General features: G+C 33.9%; 1 protein-coding gene across 2 annotated transcripts in view; it reads right to left on the reverse strand.

The window, feature by feature from the left end:
- Nucleotides 1-23,350, reverse strand: part of LOC145678863 (homeotic protein ultrabithorax-like) — a 755,760-nt gene that overhangs the window by 372,376 nt on the left and 360,034 nt on the right. For both annotated transcript variants that reach the window (XM_081749430.1, XM_081749431.1), the window contains exon 2: nucleotides 8,598-8,991. In XM_081749430.1, coding sequence (XP_081605556.1) covers nucleotides 8,636-8,991 — 356 coding nt within the window. In that variant the 3' untranslated portion in view covers nucleotides 8,598-8,635. The remainder of the gene's footprint in view (nucleotides 1-8,597; nucleotides 8,992-23,350) is intronic.

The raw sequence follows: 23,350 nt of genomic DNA on the forward strand, positions 1-23,350 counted from the left end.
TTATTGGTGAAATTATATCATACTGCAAACACTAATACGTATATTAAATTCTAATATCTTTTATTTTCCTGTATTGTCTTTAAAAAGTTTTAGCGTTGTACACCATTAAACAAATGACCTCAAATAATGTTATGGTTGTCAAAACTTAATTATGAAGCAGTGTCGGATTTAGTCCAGGGCCAGGAGAGCCAAGGGCCCTCCAGATTTTTGAGAGACAAAAATAATTGAAGCTATTATTTTTAAATTTTTGAAAGTTTATAGTAAACTCATGATAGACTATACCTATCATAGTCTGGGTTCTGGCTAACCCCCCCCCCCGTTTTTACCTTCTAGATCCGCCACTGCTATGAAGTGGACGTTTTTAATATTGTTAAAATTTTGCATTTCACATTAATGAAAAAATTAATACTTTAAGCTAATAATGGTGGCGAACCAAATTTTGAATTTATTCACCACGATATTTTTTCGTTATTTTGTGTTTTATTCCTTGTTTTGTTATATGTTGTTATTTATTGTATTGTTATATGTTATTAGTTTAAAATATTTTGCAATGACGTTATATGACTAGTTTGCGTCATACATCATCAAGTAGTGCCTGCCTGAGCGTATGAATATGAACTGGCAAAGTTAATTGTCTATGTAAATTTTAATATGTATAGAAATATTTCTGAAGTCAGATAATTCAATCTATTTCTAACTTATATGTCAATCAGCAGAAGTCAATGATTATTAAAAAAAAAATACCTAGACTCGAGCATGATTACAAAATCATATGTTGAATATACACGTTTCCATGGATACCGCGCTGTGTAAACCCCAAACTCCGATATATACTAATGCAATAGTCAGGTTAGCTAGGTTCGAGATTTTTGTACAAAATGGAAATTTGATAAAGGTCGTGGACCTATATGATTCAGTCCGCATCAAATTACGTAATTTTCCTAGTTTTAGACTGTCTTCGAAATGAATAATTACTTAAATGATCAAAGAAAGTGATTTAATTTTGAACTGGATTGTATTTAAGTGGAAATGCGTCTGGAAATAGTAAATTATACACACACAAGTATTGGCTGCTGACTGATCAATGGAAAATTGGATCTTGATGTGATTGCCGTGAATAAGGTGAAATAGATTTAGCTATATAGTTAGCTCGTTCAAGTGAGATTTTTATTCGTCTTCAGTGGAATAACATATTTTACAAGTGACATGGCCTTCAATATGATCAGTGCTTAAGAGGCCTCATCCCGGCGAAATTAAAATACCGCTAATTTTACAGAAGTTATGTGATATCTTCAAATAGGTAAAAGATAATCGAAATGTGGAACAACAACGCCCTAGACAATATCATTTTACTTGAGATACCGTTATCACGACTCACTTATCTGCTTTCGATTTCGAGCCATTTTGAAAATCGGCATTTATTTTCGCGTATCTAAATGGCTGAAAAATGAAAGCCATTAGGTGACTTGTGATAACGGTACCTCACGCAAAAGAATATTGCCTAGGGCGCTATTGTTCCATATTTCAATTATCTTTTATCTATTTGAAGATACCACATAATTACTGTAAAATTAGCGGTATTTTAATTTCGCCGGGATGAGGCCTCTTAAGAAACTTCAGCTCGCCTCCCTCGATAATGGATGGCTGATACCTAGATTCAGTACAGAAATGTCTTAGCTACAACAAAAATCTAAATTTTCAGAAATTCTGACTAACGTATAAAAATTAATTCATGTAAGTAAACACGTCTTGGCCATTGTAGAATATCATAATTATATTCTGGGTAGAAATATAGTAAAGCTGAACCTGCTCTATACTAAATCTATTCGAGCTTTTCTTTTTTATTTTTTTAATTAGTCTTATAAATTGAATGCATATTTGATCTAATGATACTTCGAAATTACAATGCGATCGTTCATGTTTGTCCTATATAGCAGGCCGCAACTAGAGGGGGCCTGGGGGAACTGCCCCCCTAAACTTTTCATTGCCCCTCCAGACCTCAATACAAAATGCTATTATTAATACAAAAATCACAATTTAGATATTTGTAAGAGAATTTTTAATGACTCCCCCCCCCCTCTATCTTATTCATGGCCCAGCAAACTTCTGTGTCTGGTTGCGAGCCTGCTATATAGTACAGTAAAATATAGAAATTTCAATCACAGGTTAGATTAAATTATCTTCCAGGTATTATTTTAGTAATATTTCTTCGGTAATGCATATACAAGGAACTGAAAGATTTGTGTAGTATTTATTTAGCGATGCATGTACAAAGACCTGCATGATGTGAGTTGGTTAAAATAAATTTGTACTAACAATGAATGTGTAGAAAATACCTACTTGAATACCGGTAATACAATTAGTAACGCATTTATGTAATGTTGTATGAATTGATAGAATACTCACATGTTTTTTTTATTCTCTTATTTGGAAATTGAGATCTGTAAATTTGTATTTATGGACACATGCATGCTAAATGTTTAATATTAATAACAGGAAACTGAATGAATCAAACAGCATATTATGTTTATCAAAAAGGGACATCTATGAGCAGATGTAGAACTATTTTATCGAACATAATCTCTGTTTTTATTCATATAAAAATTATGAAATAAAAGTTGAAAAGCAAATTCATTAGAATTCGAAATTAATTCTATAGTTTATATATAAGAAATAGTATTTTGTATTTAATGGCCATAGAACTCATCAGTAGGGATTTGAAAAAATCTGGTATTATTTTGTTTCTATTACAGTGTCAGATTGCGATTAATATTAATAAGGTTAAACACAAAGAATTTGATTTTCTAATATATCTTCAAAGTAGAGAGATAGTTCCAGATTTTACCACTACGAGATGAAGTGGGGACCCAGAATAAACCAATTTCAATGCACATCACATTTATTTATTTATTTACTTTACTTTACTGTTTAATATTACCTTTTTAAATTACATAATTTATAACTACGATCAAGTTTTCGTTTCTTTTTCTTTAAATAACGCCCCTCTACTCAGTCTTCAGAGTGGTGGTCTGGTTTACACTGTCCGCCATAGCGGTACGTAAAATTTCAATTTTATGTCCTTAATTCTGTGTGTATGATGCAAATTCTTCACATATGGATGCACCGCTCTAGATAGAGAATTCGCGTATTTGGTTCCAGAATATGAATTGGTCATTATTGAGAAATGAAATGTATCGTCCTCAAGATCATGGCAGAAACTTGGAAGCTAATTAGCAGGTATTGTTAGATGTTTCGAAATAGCTGTTCACTGTTGACCACAAAAAAAGTTAGATCGGTAGAAAATGTCATTTTGAATTTATTGTAATGAGTGACGGGTCATATGTACTGAGGCATCTGTTATATTAAGAATTAAATCTCCCAGTTGTTATATTAACAAACGTTACGAAGTACAGTACAACTTCGATTATCCGACACAGTTTTCGGGATATTTCTCAGGCTTTATTCAATCGATTTTCACCAAATTTGGAGAATAAACATCTAGAGCTATTTAGTTATATCATCCAAAATTTGAAACAGATCGGTTGAATAGGCGCTGAGAAATAGCCTGGAAACTGTGTTGGATAGTCGAGGTCCTGCTGTAATTCAAGTTTCGTCAGATTTTTCTCAATAATCGATCCACAAAAGTGTAGAGGGAAACATATAGTAATATTTAAAAGGAATTCGTGGTCTGAACTGAACTTACATACGAAATCCAAACAGTAACATTAAATGATGAAATATACTATAGCGAAAGTATAGTAACTTTCGCTATAGGGTAATAATAGATAAATTTTGGTGGCACTTTTCACTCATTTAGACACTATTAAATACACTAGTAATTAATAATTACGAGCATTACTTAGTAACTATCTATTTACGGTATCAGGAGCATTCAAGACCTAGTGGAAATCATGTTTTTTCTAAATGACTCCCCAACTTGCCTCATGACGCTGCGTGGCAGTCGAAAATTGGGAAGGACGGGTCGGGAATCGATCCCGGGACCACGCAGACTTGAGTCCAAAGCTCTAACCATTAGACTAAGGTGTTCCCCTTATCATTAAACTATTGCGGCTCTTGTATTAGTTCTAAATCACTTGAAAATTACAAAGGTGCTTTTTTACTTCAGTTTTGTTTGTTTCTCATTTTTAAAGGTACACTATTGTAGAAGAGAGTTCTAATGAAGTGAAATCATTTAGTTTAACGTCCCACGATTACCCTCTTTTAGGCTAAAGGAGACGGATGATCAGTGGCGTATTTAGGGGGGCTTCCGGGCTTAAGCCCCCTCATATACCATAGTAAAGTATATGAAATATCTTGCAGAATTTTCACATTTTCAGGCAAAGCCCTCCCCGAAAATTAGCAAAGCCCCCCCCCCCGAAACAAAATCGTAAATACGATACTGCGGATGATTAATGCAAATGAATGATGATGGAAGACTTAGTGGAATGACAATTTGGGAGTAAACGGGACGATGTTGTCCACCAGAAACTTTCTCAGCCGGGAATCGAACCAGAAACCCCACTAACCAGAAATAAGCGCTTTACCACTTAGTTCGAATATTTAAGGCGTTAAAATTTTAAGTATTCAACAACAGAAGTACAGGAACTGATATATATTCATTATTCCTAAATATGGCAGTAACCAATATATATATATATATATACGGTGTGTATTTGAGCATCAAAGCTACATAGAATTCAAAAATATTATCCAAACCATTACTCAAGTTTATAGGCCTACTTAAGAGTCTTCATCCCGGCGAAATTAAAATACCGCTAATTTTACAGTAATTATGTGATATCATCAAATAGATAAAAGATAATCGAAATGTGGAACAAGAGCGCTCTAGACAATGCCATTTTACATGAGAAACCGTTATCACGACTCACTTATCTGCTTTCGATTTCCAGCCATTTTGAAAATCGGCATTTATTTTCGCGTTTCTAAACAGCTGAAAACATAAAGCCACTAGGTGACTTGTGATAACGATACCTCAAGCAAAATACTATTGTCTAGGGCGCTCTTGTTCCATATTTCAATTATCTTTTACCTATTTGAAGATATCACATAATTACTGTAAAATTAGCGGTATTTTAATTTCACCGGGATGAAGACTCTTAATCACTTAGGATTAAATGATGCATGCATCGACAGCAAATGCTTCGGCCATTTGACTAAGGGGGAGTATTATCTACGTTTTTGTGTGTTTCAAACTACTTGTCAAACAAAGTTATAAGTCCATAGGTTCAATCCTTTATTATCGACCTGACTCCATGCAAATTTTTGTAACAATTTGTACATTGCTTACTGAGATAAAGTGAATGTTATTAGATAGAGAAAAAACTCGACTCAGCGAATAGGTAGCAACCGCTTTATACCTTCTGCAAGTTGAAAAGTTGTGTCGAATTCCAGTTTAATCATTGAGTTTTATCAACCCGTTGTTCAATACTTTTGTAAAATAACAAAGAATCGCTGTTATATAAAATGACATTCTGTCGTTGTTAAATTACAATATGCGTAATTGAGGAAGAGCTTGATACTAGAATAATGTTCAAGCATCATTTGTTTAGAAAACTAACCGAATTTCTAGTGTGCATTCCTATAATTTAGCAGAAATGAAATCATAGCTCGTTTGACAGGAATATTATTATTATTATTATTATTATTATTATTATTTTTTTTTTTTTTTTTTTTTTTTTTGCTGTGTAGTGGCACTTGACTGAAGTTTCGTGTGAAATATTAAGAGTAATGTCCCTTGCTGAGAAAATATGTAAAGGAAAAAGGAAAGACAGCACTTTCTCTAGTAACAAGACAAAAAAAATCCTCTACATTTTACACCTTGTAACAAGACAAAAAAAAAAATCGAAGCCAGCTTATAAAAATGCACATACTCCTTGTGCAAATTAAAAGTAAAATGTTTTTTAAAAAACGTTATAATAAGAGGTATTGTCTGTATAATTTGTAGTAGTATTTCAAAAAGTGCAATAGTATTTTTCGGTATCATAAGTAACTGTTGATTACTTGTTTGTTTACAAAATCCGCCCTATACTGCAATTGGAGCAAAATAAAAAACGAATTGACTTTTGGATAAAGACTATTGATGAGGTGACAAACAGGTTACACAAATCGTACTAGTATAACTTAGAATTCTACACCAATGAAACCTTGGAAATTAGTTTTTTAAAACTTGTCTTGAACATTTGAACACAAAATAATGATTAATCGACATTTATTTGGAAATTTAATTATGATTGAATTAATAACAATAGAATGACAGTTCATTTGATAGTAATTCGTAGTAATTTTACTGAACTTGTTAGTGTGTAACTTTAAATGGGTCAAGTATAGTGTAACCTGTTAAAAGTAACTGACTGTCGATTGCCGGAAATTTACGTAAAACAGAAAGAAAAGGAAGCGCGTTTTCCAGCAATTCGTTTGAAATGAATCTTCGAACTTTCTCTCTCTCTCTCTCTCTCTCTAAAATAGTTCCGTATCAAACCAAAGTAATCCATGACAAAACTGAACTCAATTGGATTATAATATTTAATGGTGTCCCAAGCGATTTCTAGTTTTCAACGCATTTACAGTATACAATATGAGATAATCTTTGAGCCATAGGTAGCGTGTAGGTTTGTGAGTTAATACATACATATTATTTTGATAATAACTATTAGATGATAGACAAGTTGAAAATAACATCATATGTGTATTTGTTGGGGTATAAGCTACCCCAAAACGATATATCGTATGACTTTTTCCGATTAAAAAAAAAATGGACCTGAGCCCAAGATGAAGGACTTCAAGATGGCAGCCATGATGGTACTATATAGTAATAGAGTCAAGTACTATCTCCATTACTCCGATCCCATATATAATTTCACTCCCTCTAGCCGTTCCAAACGTACGAAGTACTTTTGCCTTGTATTGTGTACTGTAAATGCATTGAAAAACTTAATGTCGCTTGGAGCACTATTTAGTATTATTCAATTGAGATTATTTTTCTCATGGGTTATTTTGAGCTGATTTATATAAAGTTTTTTTTATTTTATTTTAGAAAAGTCAAGGAAGAATGTTATAAAAGAATACAATATATATATATATATATATATATATATATATATATATATATATATATATATAAATAATTGTTCGCTTAATATAAAGAACAGCTTATATATATATATATATATATATATATATATATATATATATATCTCAACCCAGTTAAAATGCCCGTTTTTTGCACAAGGAAAATGTGCTTATGGATAACATGTGAATTCTTCCCTTCCCTGGATACATATGCGGGACGAATTTTGACATAAACACCATCGGGAAGTGTTACTATTCATCTCAGCGACCTCCGAAAACTATGGATTGGATACTAATATGGGTCGTTTTGGACTAAGCTTAACATGCCAACCCCTTGCGCCTTCACCCCCTCCCAACCTATGTCGATGAAGGATTACTTTGGACTTCAATGGCATCGGGAAAGTCACTATTCATCTTAGCGATCCCGGATACTATGAATTGGACTATCGACCGTTTTCCATTATTTTTACATATGTAGTCCCTTTATCGATTCTTTTCTCTTTGCCGAAAATGTGCTTTAGAAACTCTAGAAATCAGAGTCAACTTATATACCAAAGTTGTTGAGTTGGTTTTAGTTTAGCGTCCCTTTCAGCACCGAGGCTATATGAGACGTGGACCTACTGATTAACGTGGAATCCGAAACACATGAGCTCCCGCCGGGAATCGAACCCGGGTCTAACAGGCCAAAAGCCCGTACGCTAACCGCTTAGCCACGAGGAGCTCCATTATATACCAAAGATCATTAAAATCGGTACAGCGGTATAGGAAGTGTTAATCGTCAAACATCGCTGCATCCACTTTTATTTATATAGATATCTTTTACAACATCATAAACTAACTGAAATTTTTGTTCTTCGCAAGTTTCTTTAAACTATTTGAACCTATTCACTCTTTAGTGATGTGACTATCAGATTTCTTGGCATCAGACTTCACTCGATTCTCTAGCAAACACGACTCAAATCCGTGTTTGCGTAAAGAAATCTAGAAACTCGAAGATTGTTTTTCTTCAGAATGATTCTCCTTAACAACCAGAAATCCTACCCGAGTGAATGTGTTTGAATTTTACACAAGTTAAGAGTCTTCATCCCGGCGAAATTAAAATACCGCTAATTTTATAGTAATTATGTGATATCTTCAAATAGATAAAAGATAATCGAAATGTGAAACAAGAGCGACCTAGAGAATATTATTTTACATAAGAAACCGTTATCACGACTCACTTATCTGCTTTCGATTTTGAGCCATTTTGAAAATCGGCATTTAATTTCGCGTTTCTAAACAGCTGAAAACGAAAAGCCACTAGGTGACTTGTGATAACGATACCTCACACAAAATAATATTGTCTAGGGCGCTCTTGTTCCATATTTCAATTATCTTTTATCTATTTGAAGACATCACATAATTACTGTAAAATTAGCGGTATTTTAATTTCGCCGGGATGAAGACTCTTAATGACCAAATATAACTTGTGAGGCAAAAAAAGTGAAAATAGAAATCATTGTACTTACCTTAATTGTTGGTTTCCTGGCGTGACTATAATAGAATCCTAGTTCTGTACTGTCGGCGCCGTAGGTTCTGGCCCCCCTCCACCCCCAGCTGCACCTTGCTGCTGCTGCTGCTGTTGAGCAGCCGCTGCGGCCGCCGCTGCCGCGGCCGCTTTTTGTGCTTGGGCTTGCTTTTCTTGCTCATTGAGCTCTTTGATCGCCTGAATCTCCTTTTTGAGCTTCATCCTCCTGTTCTGGAACCAAATCTTGATCTGTCTTTCCGTCAGACACAACGCGTGAGCCATTTCGATTCTTCGCCGCCGAGTGAGGTAATGGTTGGTGTGGAATTCCTTCTCCAGCTCCAGCGTCTGGTACCTCGTGTACGTCTGTCGGCCTCTTCTGCGTAACCCATTGGCTCCTGAAAAGACATCCAAGAAGTCCATTAAAAATATTTTTCTCTCTGTTCTTTTTATTTTAACATTCCGACCTCTACAACAATAAACCCTTCCTCAAGAACACAAAAGGGTCCTCCCATTTCCTTACACACACACACACACACACACACACAGACACGAAAAAATCACACGTAAAGAAAGAAAGAAAGAAAAAAGAATGGACAATAACTTACTTATCTTGTAGAGAAACCCATTGACAACTTATCACTAAAAGCAGAAAACGAATACATATTACGTTACCGTGGCGGTAAGGCGTTAAAATTACTCAGGAAAATTGCCTCTCAATACAGGCATTAAAGTCACTAACTCTATATTTACAACGTCCATTTCTAGGCTTTTATGGCAGACTTATGGCCATCGCCCCTTGGTATCTTTTATTCAATTGCTTGTCAGCAACAAGAAACAAAAAAGAAAAGAAACTTCGAACACTTTCTTTATGTTCTATGTGCCAGGTGATACGCATTGTTAACTTTATTTCTTCAAGACGGTAAAAATCACCAAAGATTTTTGTTTTTTCGACCACCAAAAGCAGCAAATATCTCCAATAAGGATACAAATAACAAATAACAAATACGTGCGCCACACAGACGATCAAGAAATTTAGAAAAAAAAAGTATGATGTAAGATTTCAAATGTATTTTTGTTTTTCTTTTTTTCCTCTTTATATATATATATCTTATACATAAACGCACATGCTTAGCCTCATAAAATGTACCACTCACGTATCATGGTATTAAGTTGTCGGACCACTTTTCGGAAGCCATGATGGCCGACCATTGCCGTGGTTTTTTTGAGGATTCGTGTCTGTCAGAGATGCGTACTAATTCAAGGTCACCTGTGTTATCCAGTTCTCCAACAGTGGAACGAAGACGGGCAATACATCATTAAGGTTCCACATTTCCGATTGGTTGACGACTTGCTTGCATGAAAACTAAAAATCTAGAGGAAAAAAAAAACAAAAAACAAAAGAACATGTATAAGTAAGAGGTTGCTTCGTCTAGAAGACGTCTGGGAGGGCAAATCGCGCGGGCGCAGGTGGGAGGGGAAGATAATATCCTTTTTATTTTTATGTTTTTTTATTATTTCTTTTTAGCTCTTGTTCTGAAGTTCTTTTAGCGTACAGCTTCAAGGCACGATGCAAGCAGAAGAAGGTGTGGCATATTCGAAGCTTGATTTTTAATATGGAAAGAGGATATATTTATATATTGTTCTAAAATGTGCCTCACCCCACTTACCCTCAAGTTGTGTGTCCTTTTCTTGAACTATGATTGAGATGTTCGCGAGCGAAATTAAAACGTAATCTTCGCATTACATCACTCGAAATGGTAACGAAAAAAAACAACCTCGTCTCTCTAATCCATCAAAAAACCACGATTCGCTTTTGTTACAAAATGATGGATTACTAGCATTCAGTTTTTTTTTAAAAGAAATGAAAAATGAAAAAAAAGAACAAAAGCAAGACAACGATATAATCATTTGTACCATAAATCTCTCTTTTTTTATTGTTATTGTTATTATTATTATTGCATCGTTGACTGCAAAGGAGTCGAAAATTATGGATTCCTACCGTATAGATGGCGCTGTAAGCTAAAATGGATGATTTTTTTAACTTTGTGTTTTTAAATTTTTCAGATATTCACGTGGTTCTCTTTCTCTTGAAACTTGCAATAACGGAAAAGTTAAAATAAAACTCTAAAATTTAGATAATAGGGGTAGCCCGTGTTATTTTTTTTTTTTTTTATAAATGTCTGAATAAAATAAGAGAAAAATGGCTGACAATCATGGGTGGTCCTTCTTTGAAATAGATATATTTTTAGTTTCCAAATTATGTCGCTAATATTAAGTTCGTAGACATTGTAAAAATAGTTCAAAAGATTATTTAAAAAAATATATATAGTCATATGTTCTCCAGACTATACCTTCAGGTTACAGTGAGGGACAATTAACGTCATCTAAAGAAGTTAACAACTTTCGATTTGGCCAATTAAATTCAGAAAACACGACAAAGCAGTCTGCTATCTTGTCTTAAAATCTGGATTTTATTTTTTTCTAATTTTCTTAAATTTAAATTTGAATTCTGGTTAATTTCAGAATGCTCAGTGACTTATTTAGGATTTCTTCGGGGGAGGTTACACACAACACGTGAATAAGCATATATATATACACAGTGGCGGATCCAGATATGATCAAGGGAGGGGTTAAACGATAGTTTGCCCCTTTATCCAGTGTAAAACAGGATTGAAGTCCATTTTATCCAGTGTATACCTGAGGGTCAAGAGGGGGGCTATAGCCCCTATAGCCCCCTTAAATCCGCCCATATATATATATATGCTTTTGAGTGCCGACAAATTTTAATGGAGTTATGCATATAACAAATTTATTTCTGGAGAAGGGGCTTGAGCCCGATAGACCCACTAAATACGCCACTGCTTGTACTAATTATTATTTTTTTTTCTTTGGGAATCACGGTTGTTCAAATAGACTCTTTCTATTACGAGCCTTCCTTTTTTAAAACCCCTAACAATATATTACAGCTTAGAATGGAAGGAATATTAACAGATATACTCTGTACTCTACGAAATGGTAAGAAGGCTTAGAATGGAAGGAATATTAACAGATATACCCTGTACTCTACGAAATGGTAAGAAGAAATGAATTTAAAAAAAATCGTGCGAGAACAGACTTGAAATATCAGGTTCTTGTTGCCTTAAATGGACTGTTAAAAATGACAATTATGTAATAATAAAATTAAACTTGTTTGAATTTATTTAAGAATAAACAAAAATCAAATTCTCATTATTATATCTATATATATAAAAGAGAACGTACAAATCCTTTGTCCGCTCATCACGCTAATACGGCTGAACCAATTTCTTTTATTTTTGGGGGGTTATTAGGATTTGGACCCTAGATGGTTTTTATCATATCACTTTAATTTTCAATTACCAGTGTCTTGAGATAATTGACCATTCAGGTGTCCATTACGTACAAATCCTTTGTTAGTTCATCATAGGTATAAAAATAAACGTATTTATATGCAACCCGCATGACCGTGTCACTCGGCGGGTTAACATACATGACAGGCGTTATAATGGTTTTTATCATATCACTTGAAAGCGAAAAAGTAAAAATTATCTAAGTAACAAAGTTTATTGCGTTCGGGGGTGACCGCAGCGAAGCGGGGCGGGTTAACATAAATGACAGGCGATATAATGTTAACATTTACTGCAATCTTCTATGGTTTTTATCATATCACTTGAAAGCGAAAAAGTAAAAATTATCTAAGTAACAAAGTTTATTGCGTTCCGGGGTGACCGCAGCGAAGCGGGGTGAACGCTGCTAGTTTCAAATAAAGAATAATACAGAAAATAGATTTTAAATTTAAATCTAAGAGATTCCAAATAATAATAATAATAATAATAATAATAATAATAATAATAATAATAATAATAATAATAATAATAATAATAATAATAATAATAATAAATACACTCTTGGTTTCTGTGACATAGTATTGCACTTCACAACTCTTGTTTCAATTAAGATTTGCGTAGAGAGGATGATTCAGAAGTTAAGTTATATGCATTGTTGTTTACATCGCCACAATACGCTAATTATGACTTCATATTAATAGAAGCTTCCATTTCGAAAATGCAACATTTTGAAAAAAAAATGCTACAGAAATAACCGTTACAGCTGTACTGATAATTGTACGATGTGAATCAAGTTACTGATTATCCTTAAGCAGAAGTCAATGAACAAACTATAACAGAAGATTTTTAAAAAATCAGATTTGATTCTACAATTTATTTTATACTTTAAAAAGAAATAGTTAAAGTCACTTCCCTTTTGGGACAGGCCTGTGTAACATTTGAGGGCTGGGTTGGAACTAATGGTGGCTCTGAAAGGGAGTCACATCGATGAAAATTTAACTAGGAATACAATAAATAATTGCAAGTTTGAATCAAAGTGATCCGCCTTCATTGATTTAAAATTTTTAGTGCATCAATTGCTTCTGTGAATGAAGACGACATGCAAATAGTTGAATTTGCCATATGAGCGAAAAGCATAATGACTTTGAAAACGTAAAGGGTTTCGCACAACAAAACAACGTAAAGGGTTTCGCCCTATTTCTAATGCCGAAAATTCTATTTTCTTTTGGGGGCCGCGGTGGCTCAGTGGTAGACCTCTGGTGATTGGGGTTCCTGATTCGATCCCAGCCCCCGCCAAGTGAACTTTGTGGTGGACAAGCACCGTGTGCGTGGGTTTACTCGGGGTTCTCCCGTTTCCTCCCACTTTTTTCATTCCACCATTTCATTCATTACTCATCATCACCGTCTCCTTTAGCCTAACCGGCATAATCGTGGGATGTAAAACTCAAAGATTTCATTTCATTTTTCTATTTTCCATTGTTTACAATGAGAATTCGCGAACCAAATGCTTTTTTTTAATGTTAAGTCTATGGGTATTCCGTTTTCCAGTGATTATTCCTCAATGATTGTCCGATGAGGACATGCTACTCCTTACAACACTGAGCACGCGCTCCAGAATCACAATGTCAAATTTGTTTAAGAACAGTTGAGGCATTTCGGACAAGTGTCCGGACAAAGGAACTTCTAATTCGAGAAAACAGAAGCTTCGCTTCAAAAATGCATCTCTCTAAGTTAAATAAATAATATCCTTCTTCTCTTTCACCTCAATCATAGGTTGGTGGGCAACATGGAAATTTTAAAAATGTTATCTCTCTTGGGAGAGCTGCTTTATATTTTGGGGGGAGGGGGTTAGTCTAACTTTAAACAAATACGCCATCTAATGTCTCAAACTTTTAATAGATTATTATTGATTCTTTTTTTTTTTTTAAAGTAACTAGGAAAGGATAGATGGCAGGTGTCCGACGAGGTCAGCTAGATTCAATTATTATGACCTTTATGCACAAATTATACATAACGTGAATAATGCAATTTTTACCATGAAATTACCAGTTACTTATCTATTTAACTTTCATGTACTGATTCTGATCGGAAAGTATTTATTTATTTATTTATTTAAAATAAAAAACGTTTCCCTGAGACTGCAAGATGCAAGGGCCACGCAATCTGTCCATGACAAGCTTCAGATAATAATTTACGTCCGCGTTCCTATTTGATTGAAGTATTTAATTACGTCTCAAGGATCTTCTCAGTTGACTTTCAACACGAAAGAAGAACGTGGATAATTGATTTTCTTATTTTCTTATTTATTTTCGTATGTGAACCATATAATCACATTTTCACATATAGAAAAATTATATACGGTAGCCTATAGAGGGAAACAAACAAAAATCAAGTATCTTATACATTAGAGATATATTTTTCTTATTAATATTAGAAGTGTTTGCTAATAATAAGGAACTTTAAAATTGCATTTTTTCCTTGAAGTTTATTACCTACAGAAAATATGTTAATTTTTTTTTTAAAATTTGTCTCTCTCTCTTTCTCTATACATATTTAAAAATACGTTTGTTTAGACTTTTAAAAACCTTTCCCTTAACTAATCGTGTAACCGAAATCAACTAAATGATTGTGTTCCGTGATGAATGCAATGTAGAGCGATAAAAAAAAATCTAGCAGAGGATCAAACTTGAAACAACTGACGGGATATCTACAATATCAACTAAACTAATGTTCTCAAACTTTCTTTAAGCGGAGACTACTTTTGAAAAATGAAATCCTGAAATCGTTGGGTTTTATGTTCCACGGTTATGCCGGCCAGGCTAAAGGAGACGGTGATGATGAGAAATTAAAGAAATCGTGGAATGAAGAAAGTGGGAGGAAACGAGAGAACCCCGAGGAGACCCACGCATATGGTGTTTGTCCACCACAAAGTTGACTTGGCGGGGGCTGGTATCGAACCAAGGACTCCATGCACCAGAGGTAAACGATGTACCACTGAGCCACAGCGGCCCCGGGGACTACTTTTGTTTATCAGCTATATAATACAAATGTTTTGAGGATACCAATGTTTCTTCCAGACATGCTTTTAGGGGTTTCACTGGACCCCCCAGGAGCTCTGAAAGTGCTTCAGAGTGGAGAATAAAATAATAGGTCTATAATATAATAATAAATAGAATAGTACTGTGTGAAAATATGTGCTTCTCCAAATACTAAGTGTGCCCCACTGGAACATTTTTTTTTTCTGAAAGAAACACTGGTTAATACCTGGGTACTTATATTATAAATATACCTACTACTAACACAATTTCCCTTAATGTTTTATTGTTAAAGATAAAATAAAATAATAATAGCTAATATCTTTTCTTTTTTTAATAATTCAAGACTGCGAGGTGAAGTGAAAGACGCTTACATATTTGAAACTTTATTTGAGATTATCAACTAGAAAGAATATAGTGCGTCAGGCGCAACTCACTTGTTTTACTTTTTCTGATATTTTTCACCTAATGTTCGACCTAAGAGGACGACAGAGGCAGACTCCAGGATCCCTTGTAGTCCACAGACCATAGTTTGAGAAACGCTGCATTAACTACTGCGTTACTTCGTATATTATTATTATTATTATTATTATTATTATTATTATTATTATTATTATTATTACGACTGCTAAGGACAGCAAAGATGAGCAAGCAATTCCATGTTATGGGGTATTCGGAGGGGCATTTTGCAGTAAGTAAACCATCATAACTTTTCATTATAGGCAACCAACATATCTTTCCTACTGTGCACGTTGCATAGAAGCAAGGAAACATTTCTGCACTTTTCCGATTTCTCGGTTTAACCAGTAATTCCTAGATTTTCTTACGAAACGAATCTTTCACCGAACGCACAACTTTAAATACCGGGGTACAAGTACTGACTCAATTCTCACTGAATTATTATTATTATTATTATTATTATTATTATTATTATTATTATTATTATTATTATTATTAATAATAATAATAATAATAATAATAATAATAATAATAATAATAATAATAATACAACTTTCCACTAAATGTGTTTAAATTGCTCTACTATGTATTTAACTATCCATTGTTCTTATGATAAGGAGTAGTGTTGGTCAGGATAAGGTTTTCTCGTCTCGTCTCGTCTCGTCTCACCTCGTAAAATTTGCAGAAATCTCTTCTCGTCTCGATTCTAGAAAATCCGTTTTTGGCCTCGTAGTAAATTTTAGAAATCTCGTCTCAATTTCAGGAAAACCTTTTCTCGTCTGTTTTTCTAATTTTTTGTTCAAAATTTATGCCTTCATAATTTTGCTTAATTCCACCGAGAAATGATCAGAATCACCTCTCGTCACGAGAGGTCCACGAAAAACGTAAAAATCATAATGATCTATAGAATCACTCACTGTCAAATTTTCTACGGCAAGCTATGTGACGTTCCGTGATATACATATACGGTGCTGTTTCTGGTTTTCTTGATCGAAAATCGCGACTTCCTGATTCTTTAAATAGTTCCCTCAGTTGACTTGTGATTCTCGAGTAAGAGTCACAGGAACCGAATGCATCAAGAAGGGCAGGTGATCATCATTTAACTACACGACACTCAATCTCAGCGTACCTTTGACCAAAGGTTTTTGATATATTTAATCAACTTAAACGAAATTGTATTATTGTCAACAACAAAATACTAACTAAAGACCTTGAGGGAACTTTTTTGAGGTAATAATCGAACTTCAAACTTTTCTATGTATATAGAATTTTTTGAGATAATACATAAAGCTTTGTAAAAAATATTAAGTTATTTTCGGAGATAATAAAAAAAAATTCTGAGATAATGAACTTTCTTGTTTGATATAATAAGAGTAATATATGTTTTAATTACAAATTTTCTGTAGATGAACAGTTTTCTGGAGACAGTGATCCACGTACTTCTGGAGATATTAACCTAAGTTTTGCATACAATAACAAATCTTTTGAAGAAAATAAAGAAGGCTTCCTTTAATTACTTAATAACTAATATGTTCTTGCACATAAATAATTCTTGCACGATAACAAACAATTTTTTTTGGAGATAGTAAACAAACTTTTCACAAATGATCATCAAACATTTTTGAAAACAATAAACAAAATAGATTTTTTGGAGATAATTAACAAATATTTTGCACCTAATAAATACACTTTATTTGGAGGCTAAAAGCTAACTTTATTCTTTCTTTTTTTCTTTCTTGTAATACTAAACAAAGTAGAAGAAAAAATCTGTTGAAGGAATAATAATTTTTTTAACTAAATTTTTGCAGATAAAAAACTTTTTTAAGAGATAATAAACGAACTTTTCACAGATGATCATCAAACATTTTTGAAAGCAATAAACAAAATTGGCTTTTTGGAGATAGCTAACAAATATTTTGCACCTAATAAATACACTTTATTTAGAGATAGTAAGCTAACTTTTCTTTCTTTTTTCTTTTAATAGCAAACAAAGTAAGAAAGAAAAAATCTGTTGGAGGAATAAAAAAAAAGATTTTTGTATAACTAAATTATTGCAGATAACAAACAATTTTTTTTGGAGATAGTAAACAAACTTTTCACAAATGATCATCAAACATTTTTGAAAACAATAAACAAAATAGATTTTTTGGAGATAATTAACAAATATTTTGCACCTAATAAATACACTTTATTTAAAGATAGTAAGCTAACTTTTCTTTCTATTTTCTTTTTATAGTAAACAAAGTATGAGAGAAAACATCTGTTGAAGAAATAAAAGATACTTTTGTGTAACTAAATTTTTACAGATAATCTATTTTTTTCTTAAAGATATAAACAAATTTTTTATAGACGATCATCAAACAGTTTTGAAAGCGATGAACAAAATTATTTGGATATAATAAAATGTTGGGAATAATAAAGTAAAGTTATTTGCACTACATAATACCAAATATACATGTTTTATTTCACATTGTATGACAGTCGTCACCTTCTACAATTGTATCTATATTGTAAAATAACTTTAACTTCTTTACCTTTGCTAACTGAGTAATCCTTTTTTTATTCATTTTTTTTTGACTCTATACTATTAGTGTTTTTGTAACACTTGAGCTGACTATTACTAACGCTATTCACTCTAATCATTCAGTTAAGTACTATGTATTATTTTAATTTTTAAAATACTTTTAGTAAAGTTTAAAATCTCTAAGAATTCACTTGCTTCTTGAGAGATGGTCAGCTTGGCTATCCCAATCGAATTGCAATAGCGTGATTGTATTTCAGCCATGCAGCATGTGAAAAAAGACGGAGCAAAACATTTTATTTAGCGTTCATAACATTTTCTTTAAATTCCACTTTTAAGACCTACCTTTTTCCAAAGCCCTGGAATCCGTTCGGAGAGGGGTTGGTCTAGGAGTGAAGTAGGAAGGGGAGTAATATTCAGGCGGCCTAGCGGATGAATCCTCGCATCTGTAGCGTTTTCAGCTGAACCGAGGTTCGAATCCAGTCGGACTCAAACCCCGGTAAAGCCAACCATGAAAATTGTTCAAAATTTAAGTTTGACCGATAAGCCCATTTCTGATTGATGTGGGTATTTTGATGTGCATTTTTCTTTTGATGTGCATATCGAGTTCATTTTTCTTATACATTGTGTAGCTATAAATACATTGGCGGAAGAAAACAAAAGCCCTGACCATTTGTTATTGAGTCAACGTCTTTTCTGTTTTAACTTTGGCAAAAAACAAAAGGAAGCTTGACAGACTAGGAGAAATAAATTAGCCACTCGTTTGCAATAACATAATTCACCAGAAGTTCCCTTTTAAGCTCCTTGCAATTGATGGGGGAAGTATATATAACTACGAGAAATAACCATACAGCCTGTATTATGGTGCCATAAAAGTCCCATAAAACGTGTTTACGACAGCGCCTATGACACGAACTTAACCTTTCTACCTTACTTTTTGCTTCTTTTTTCTTATCCTTTTTTTTCACCCTAAGTCTTGTGTTGTGATTTGTTTTCTCAGAATATCCTATCATGAGTAATGTTGTAAACAAATTGCGCGATTCGTTGCTTCAGTTTATAAGTGAATGTTAGACGTTACGTCAAGAGGAAGACGTGTCTGCAAAACGTTGTTTTTTTAATAGCGTTATTTACTTCGCTTTCAGGATTTAAGATACACACAGAAATTTATCGTTTTGCAATATATTCCAACAGAGATGGCTCTGCACACATATAAGATGTTAGCATTTTTAAGTTTAATTTATGAAGTAAAATGGCATGATCTTAAAGAAAATATTGAAAAGAGACATATAAGGTAAACGCACCGGATTTCGACAGGTTAAGGACTTTTTTAAAAATCAATCGCCTATTGTGGCCATAATATTGGTCGGTGTTGGCCCATTTTTTTCCTTGAACTGTACAGTCTCTACTAATGCTAAAAGTCACTTCAAGACTCAAATGCTAATGTTAGAAATTTTTATGAAACTGGAACTCGCCAATGGAACCCGAATTCGACACACTTGACCTTGTTTCGACAGTTGCGGTACCTGAATTCGACACCTTCAATTGTATCCATGTAAAACATTAAGTCTGCATTATTAGTAATAGTAATCTCTTCTCAGCTTCAAATATTGTTTTATTATTATGCAGAAATAATCAGACGGACAAAAGAACACAACTTAAATTTTCTGAACTGAGTAGTTACTTCGATGATCCTCAATTCAACATGCTGGAACCTGATTTCGACATCCCATGTCGAACTGAGATTACAAGTATCGGAGAATTATGCAACAAATAGCTTTATGAAAGACTTTGAACATACTTGTACGTTTAGATGTTCAGTTAAAATTATATTTGCACTACTGAGCATGAATTCGACAACCTTGTCGAAATCCGGTTCACGTTACAAATAAATGCTCGTGTTTTCGACAACCCCCCGTTCATGTTACATCACAACCTTTGTCCTCACAGAAGAAAACAAAACGCACTGATTGAAACTCCTTTACAACATTAAAGTACTACTATTTGCTTGAATCAAACCTAATTTTAATAAAAATCTTAGGAAAATAACTTGCAGTTTATGTTTTCCTTAAGATTATGTGTTTTTCTCGAAGAGTGTGTCACACACACAACAATGTACTTTTTTTTTCTCCATACATATGACTCATCTACTGTAACCACGCTTTTGACACTCCCATAATGTTGCCACTTCTATGCACGATTGCAGGGATGACATCTTATGTTTATTTCATAACATTTAAGCACAGATATGTCGAATTCAGGCGTGTTTACCTTACATGCCTACCCCTAATTATTCTATCAATAAGTTCTCATCTAATTAACGCATTTAGTCTAGAGAGAAAGAAATTATTTACTGCTTACCAATGACGTCGTTAAAAGGGGGGCAAGGAGACGGGCGTTTCTGCAGTGGATTTGCCTGATCCCTTCACCCTTGAACATTACTAAAAAGTTCAATGTTTATTAATGTAATCATTCTTCTCAGAATTTATTATGTTACAAAGCAGTTGTGTTAGCCCAAAAGTAAAAGAATGCACATTGCAATAATTTATATTACTTTCATGGAGTACCTGATGAGGGACATGTTGAACCCCAATCAAAAACATATTTTTAAAGAAAAAGAAAATACTTCGTATATAAGCATTATTTCATTGCTATATTCTTCCCTTATTTAAAGTCAACTATTTTTAAAAAATGGGAGACTAACAAGGGCGCCCATGTTGTGGTTTCCAGAGGGGGTAAGTATAAGCGACATTTCAAATATAGTATCAAATTTTGCTGTAATTATTCTAAAAATTCTATTGGGTTTTCTATATTCCGAAGTACATTTTCCTCTAGGGGGGGCCAGCGCCCCACCTTGCCCCCTGGTTGACGCCCTTGGAGACTAATAGTAATTACTTGCAGAGATATCATAGAAAAATATAAAAAGGGGTACAATTTGTACCCCATTTGGCCCTCCTAAGATTAACAAGCATTCTATGTAGTGTGGTTCTTGAAGTGCCTCATACTAAAATTATTGTAGCAACTTCAACAGAAACGTCTAACTGGCAGAATATCAAGAATTAAGCATTGTTTGCGGGGTACTTTATGTCACTTGTTACAATATGTTTCATATGCATCATACAGAGATGTAATATTTAATGCTTCAAATTTATATACGGTATATTGGCTTTTAGGAACACTTTTATATTTTTATGACTATCATAGGCGTAAAACTGCCTATCTTTCTTTACCGCTTCCTTTATCAAAATATGGAGTATAATAATTAAATGCGATTCTCTAAAGAGAAGAAAATATCTCTCGGCCGGGACGGTAGAAATAATATAAAATACGAACCAAACCAAGCCACTTGGCGCATTTGTGAGCCTAAACCTGCTCCAGCGCCATCTGCTAGCGACCGGCTGAACTACGTGTAACCTAGCGGCGAGCACGTGATCCCTAACAGGCGCCTTCTACATCTAGTGGCCGTCACGTCTTGTTTTCACGTGGCTCCTCAGTTTGCCTCACGACGCTGGGTGGTCGCCGAAATTTGGGAAGCACCGGCCGAGAGTCGAACCCGGGACCATGTGGACATGGGTCCAACGCTCTAACCACTAGACTACGGTATTCCCCAATATAAAATACAGGTTTACATTTTTTTCTGTATATTCTCGTAAACTACGCATAAGGATCTATACTCACGAGTTCCTGGGATCTACTCATTGGTGTTTGTCTTATCTTTGGACATTGTTCCTTTTGTTAGAATTTTATTGCTGGCAAACAAATTTGTCAGTAATTCCCTGTGAATTTAGTAAAATCTTAAACGAGTGTTACATTAAGAGTCTTCATCCCCGGCGAAATTAAAATACCGCTAATTTTACAGTAATTATGTGATATCTTCAAATAGATAAAAGATAATCGAAATGTGGAACAAGAGCGCCCTAGACAATATTATTTCACATGAGAAACCGTTATCACGACTCGCTTATCTGCTTTCGATTTCGAGCCATTTTGAAAATCGGCATTTATTTTCGCGTTTCTAAACAGCTGAAAACGGAAAGCTGCTAGGTGACTTGTGATAACGGTACCTCACGCAAAATAATATTGTCTAGGGCGCTCTTGTTCCATATTTCAATTATCTTTTATCTAATTGAAGATATCACATAATTACTGTAAAATTAGCGGTATTTTAATTTTACCGGGATGAAGACTCTTAAGTATTTGTAAATGAACTACTTTTTTAAAATTCCAACTACACTCAGATCGTATTATTTCTTGAGAACATCCCTTTAAGTATAAGCTTCTTAAATAGCGGCAAAATTTATGTCAAGTTTTCGGTGGCATTCTTCTTCACCCTCGTTCTGTATTTGTATGTGAGCACGCGTGCGGTAATACCATTACTTACCCACAGTTACTCATCTTCCCCTTTTGGACAAAGAAGCGATGCTCGGCAACTTCACTCGTGCCTTATCAAGAGTATCTCACTGGACAAATATTTGCACAGCTATGATGTACCGCCATCTGAACCGCTTTACTCTACCCTCTCCCTATCTCAATTCTTGTCCCGTGAAAAAAAAAAAAAAAAGGAAGGAAAGAACTGGTGTTATATTTTGTATCTACAGTGGTTTCCTCTCGTTCTTTAGTTTCGTTAATTTTCTTACATGTGAGAAAAGTACAAAAGTAATAAGGGTCTGTATTTTCTTTTTGTTTCAAGAACTAATTTTGAAAGAATGTACACTGAGAAGTTCATATGTAGCCTACTGCAAGAGTTATAGTTTGTTTGAGACGAGGGGGGAAATTTTGGCTCAGTAGTACAAAGATCACTTCTGCTGGGAAGGGTCTCTGCTTCGATCTCAGATCTTGTGAGTTTGTACTAGACAACATTGTGTCAATTATTGGATCAAAACGCCTCAGGTGGGCGGGACACTTTAATTTTAGTTGGAGAGTCTTTGTATAAGAGACCCTTGGGTAGGCCTACACGAATAAGGTAAGATAAACTAAACAAAACCAGACTTGAGAAGCACGTTGTAGGCATTTTTCAATTTCTACGGTGATGAACTCGGAGTTCCTTATCTGCATCAAATTATTATCTGCTTTAAATGTCTATTAAGGTGTCTTAATAAAAAGGAAAATATCTCAATCTGTGTGTCATGCTACTAATAAATAGTCAAACTAATCGATGTCCATACCTATGTTTTTTGCTTCATGCTTATGATTTTGAATTTGTGAAAACTTCCACTATAACTTTTTAAGTTTGTTACAAAAGGTGAATTTTTGTTCATAAAACACTTTTTGATTTGTTTTAAAAAGTTAATTTTTGTTTATAAAAGCATACTTTTAGTTTGTTTTAAAAGATACATTTTTTGTTTATAAAATCACTTTTTAGTTTGTTTTAAAAGGT

Source organism: Thermobia domestica, chromosome 2, assembly GCF_964235325.1.
Source record: "Thermobia domestica chromosome 2, izTheDome1.hap1.1, whole genome shotgun sequence".
In the NCBI taxonomy this organism is placed as follows: domain Eukaryota; kingdom Metazoa; phylum Arthropoda; class Insecta; order Zygentoma; family Lepismatidae; genus Thermobia; species Thermobia domestica.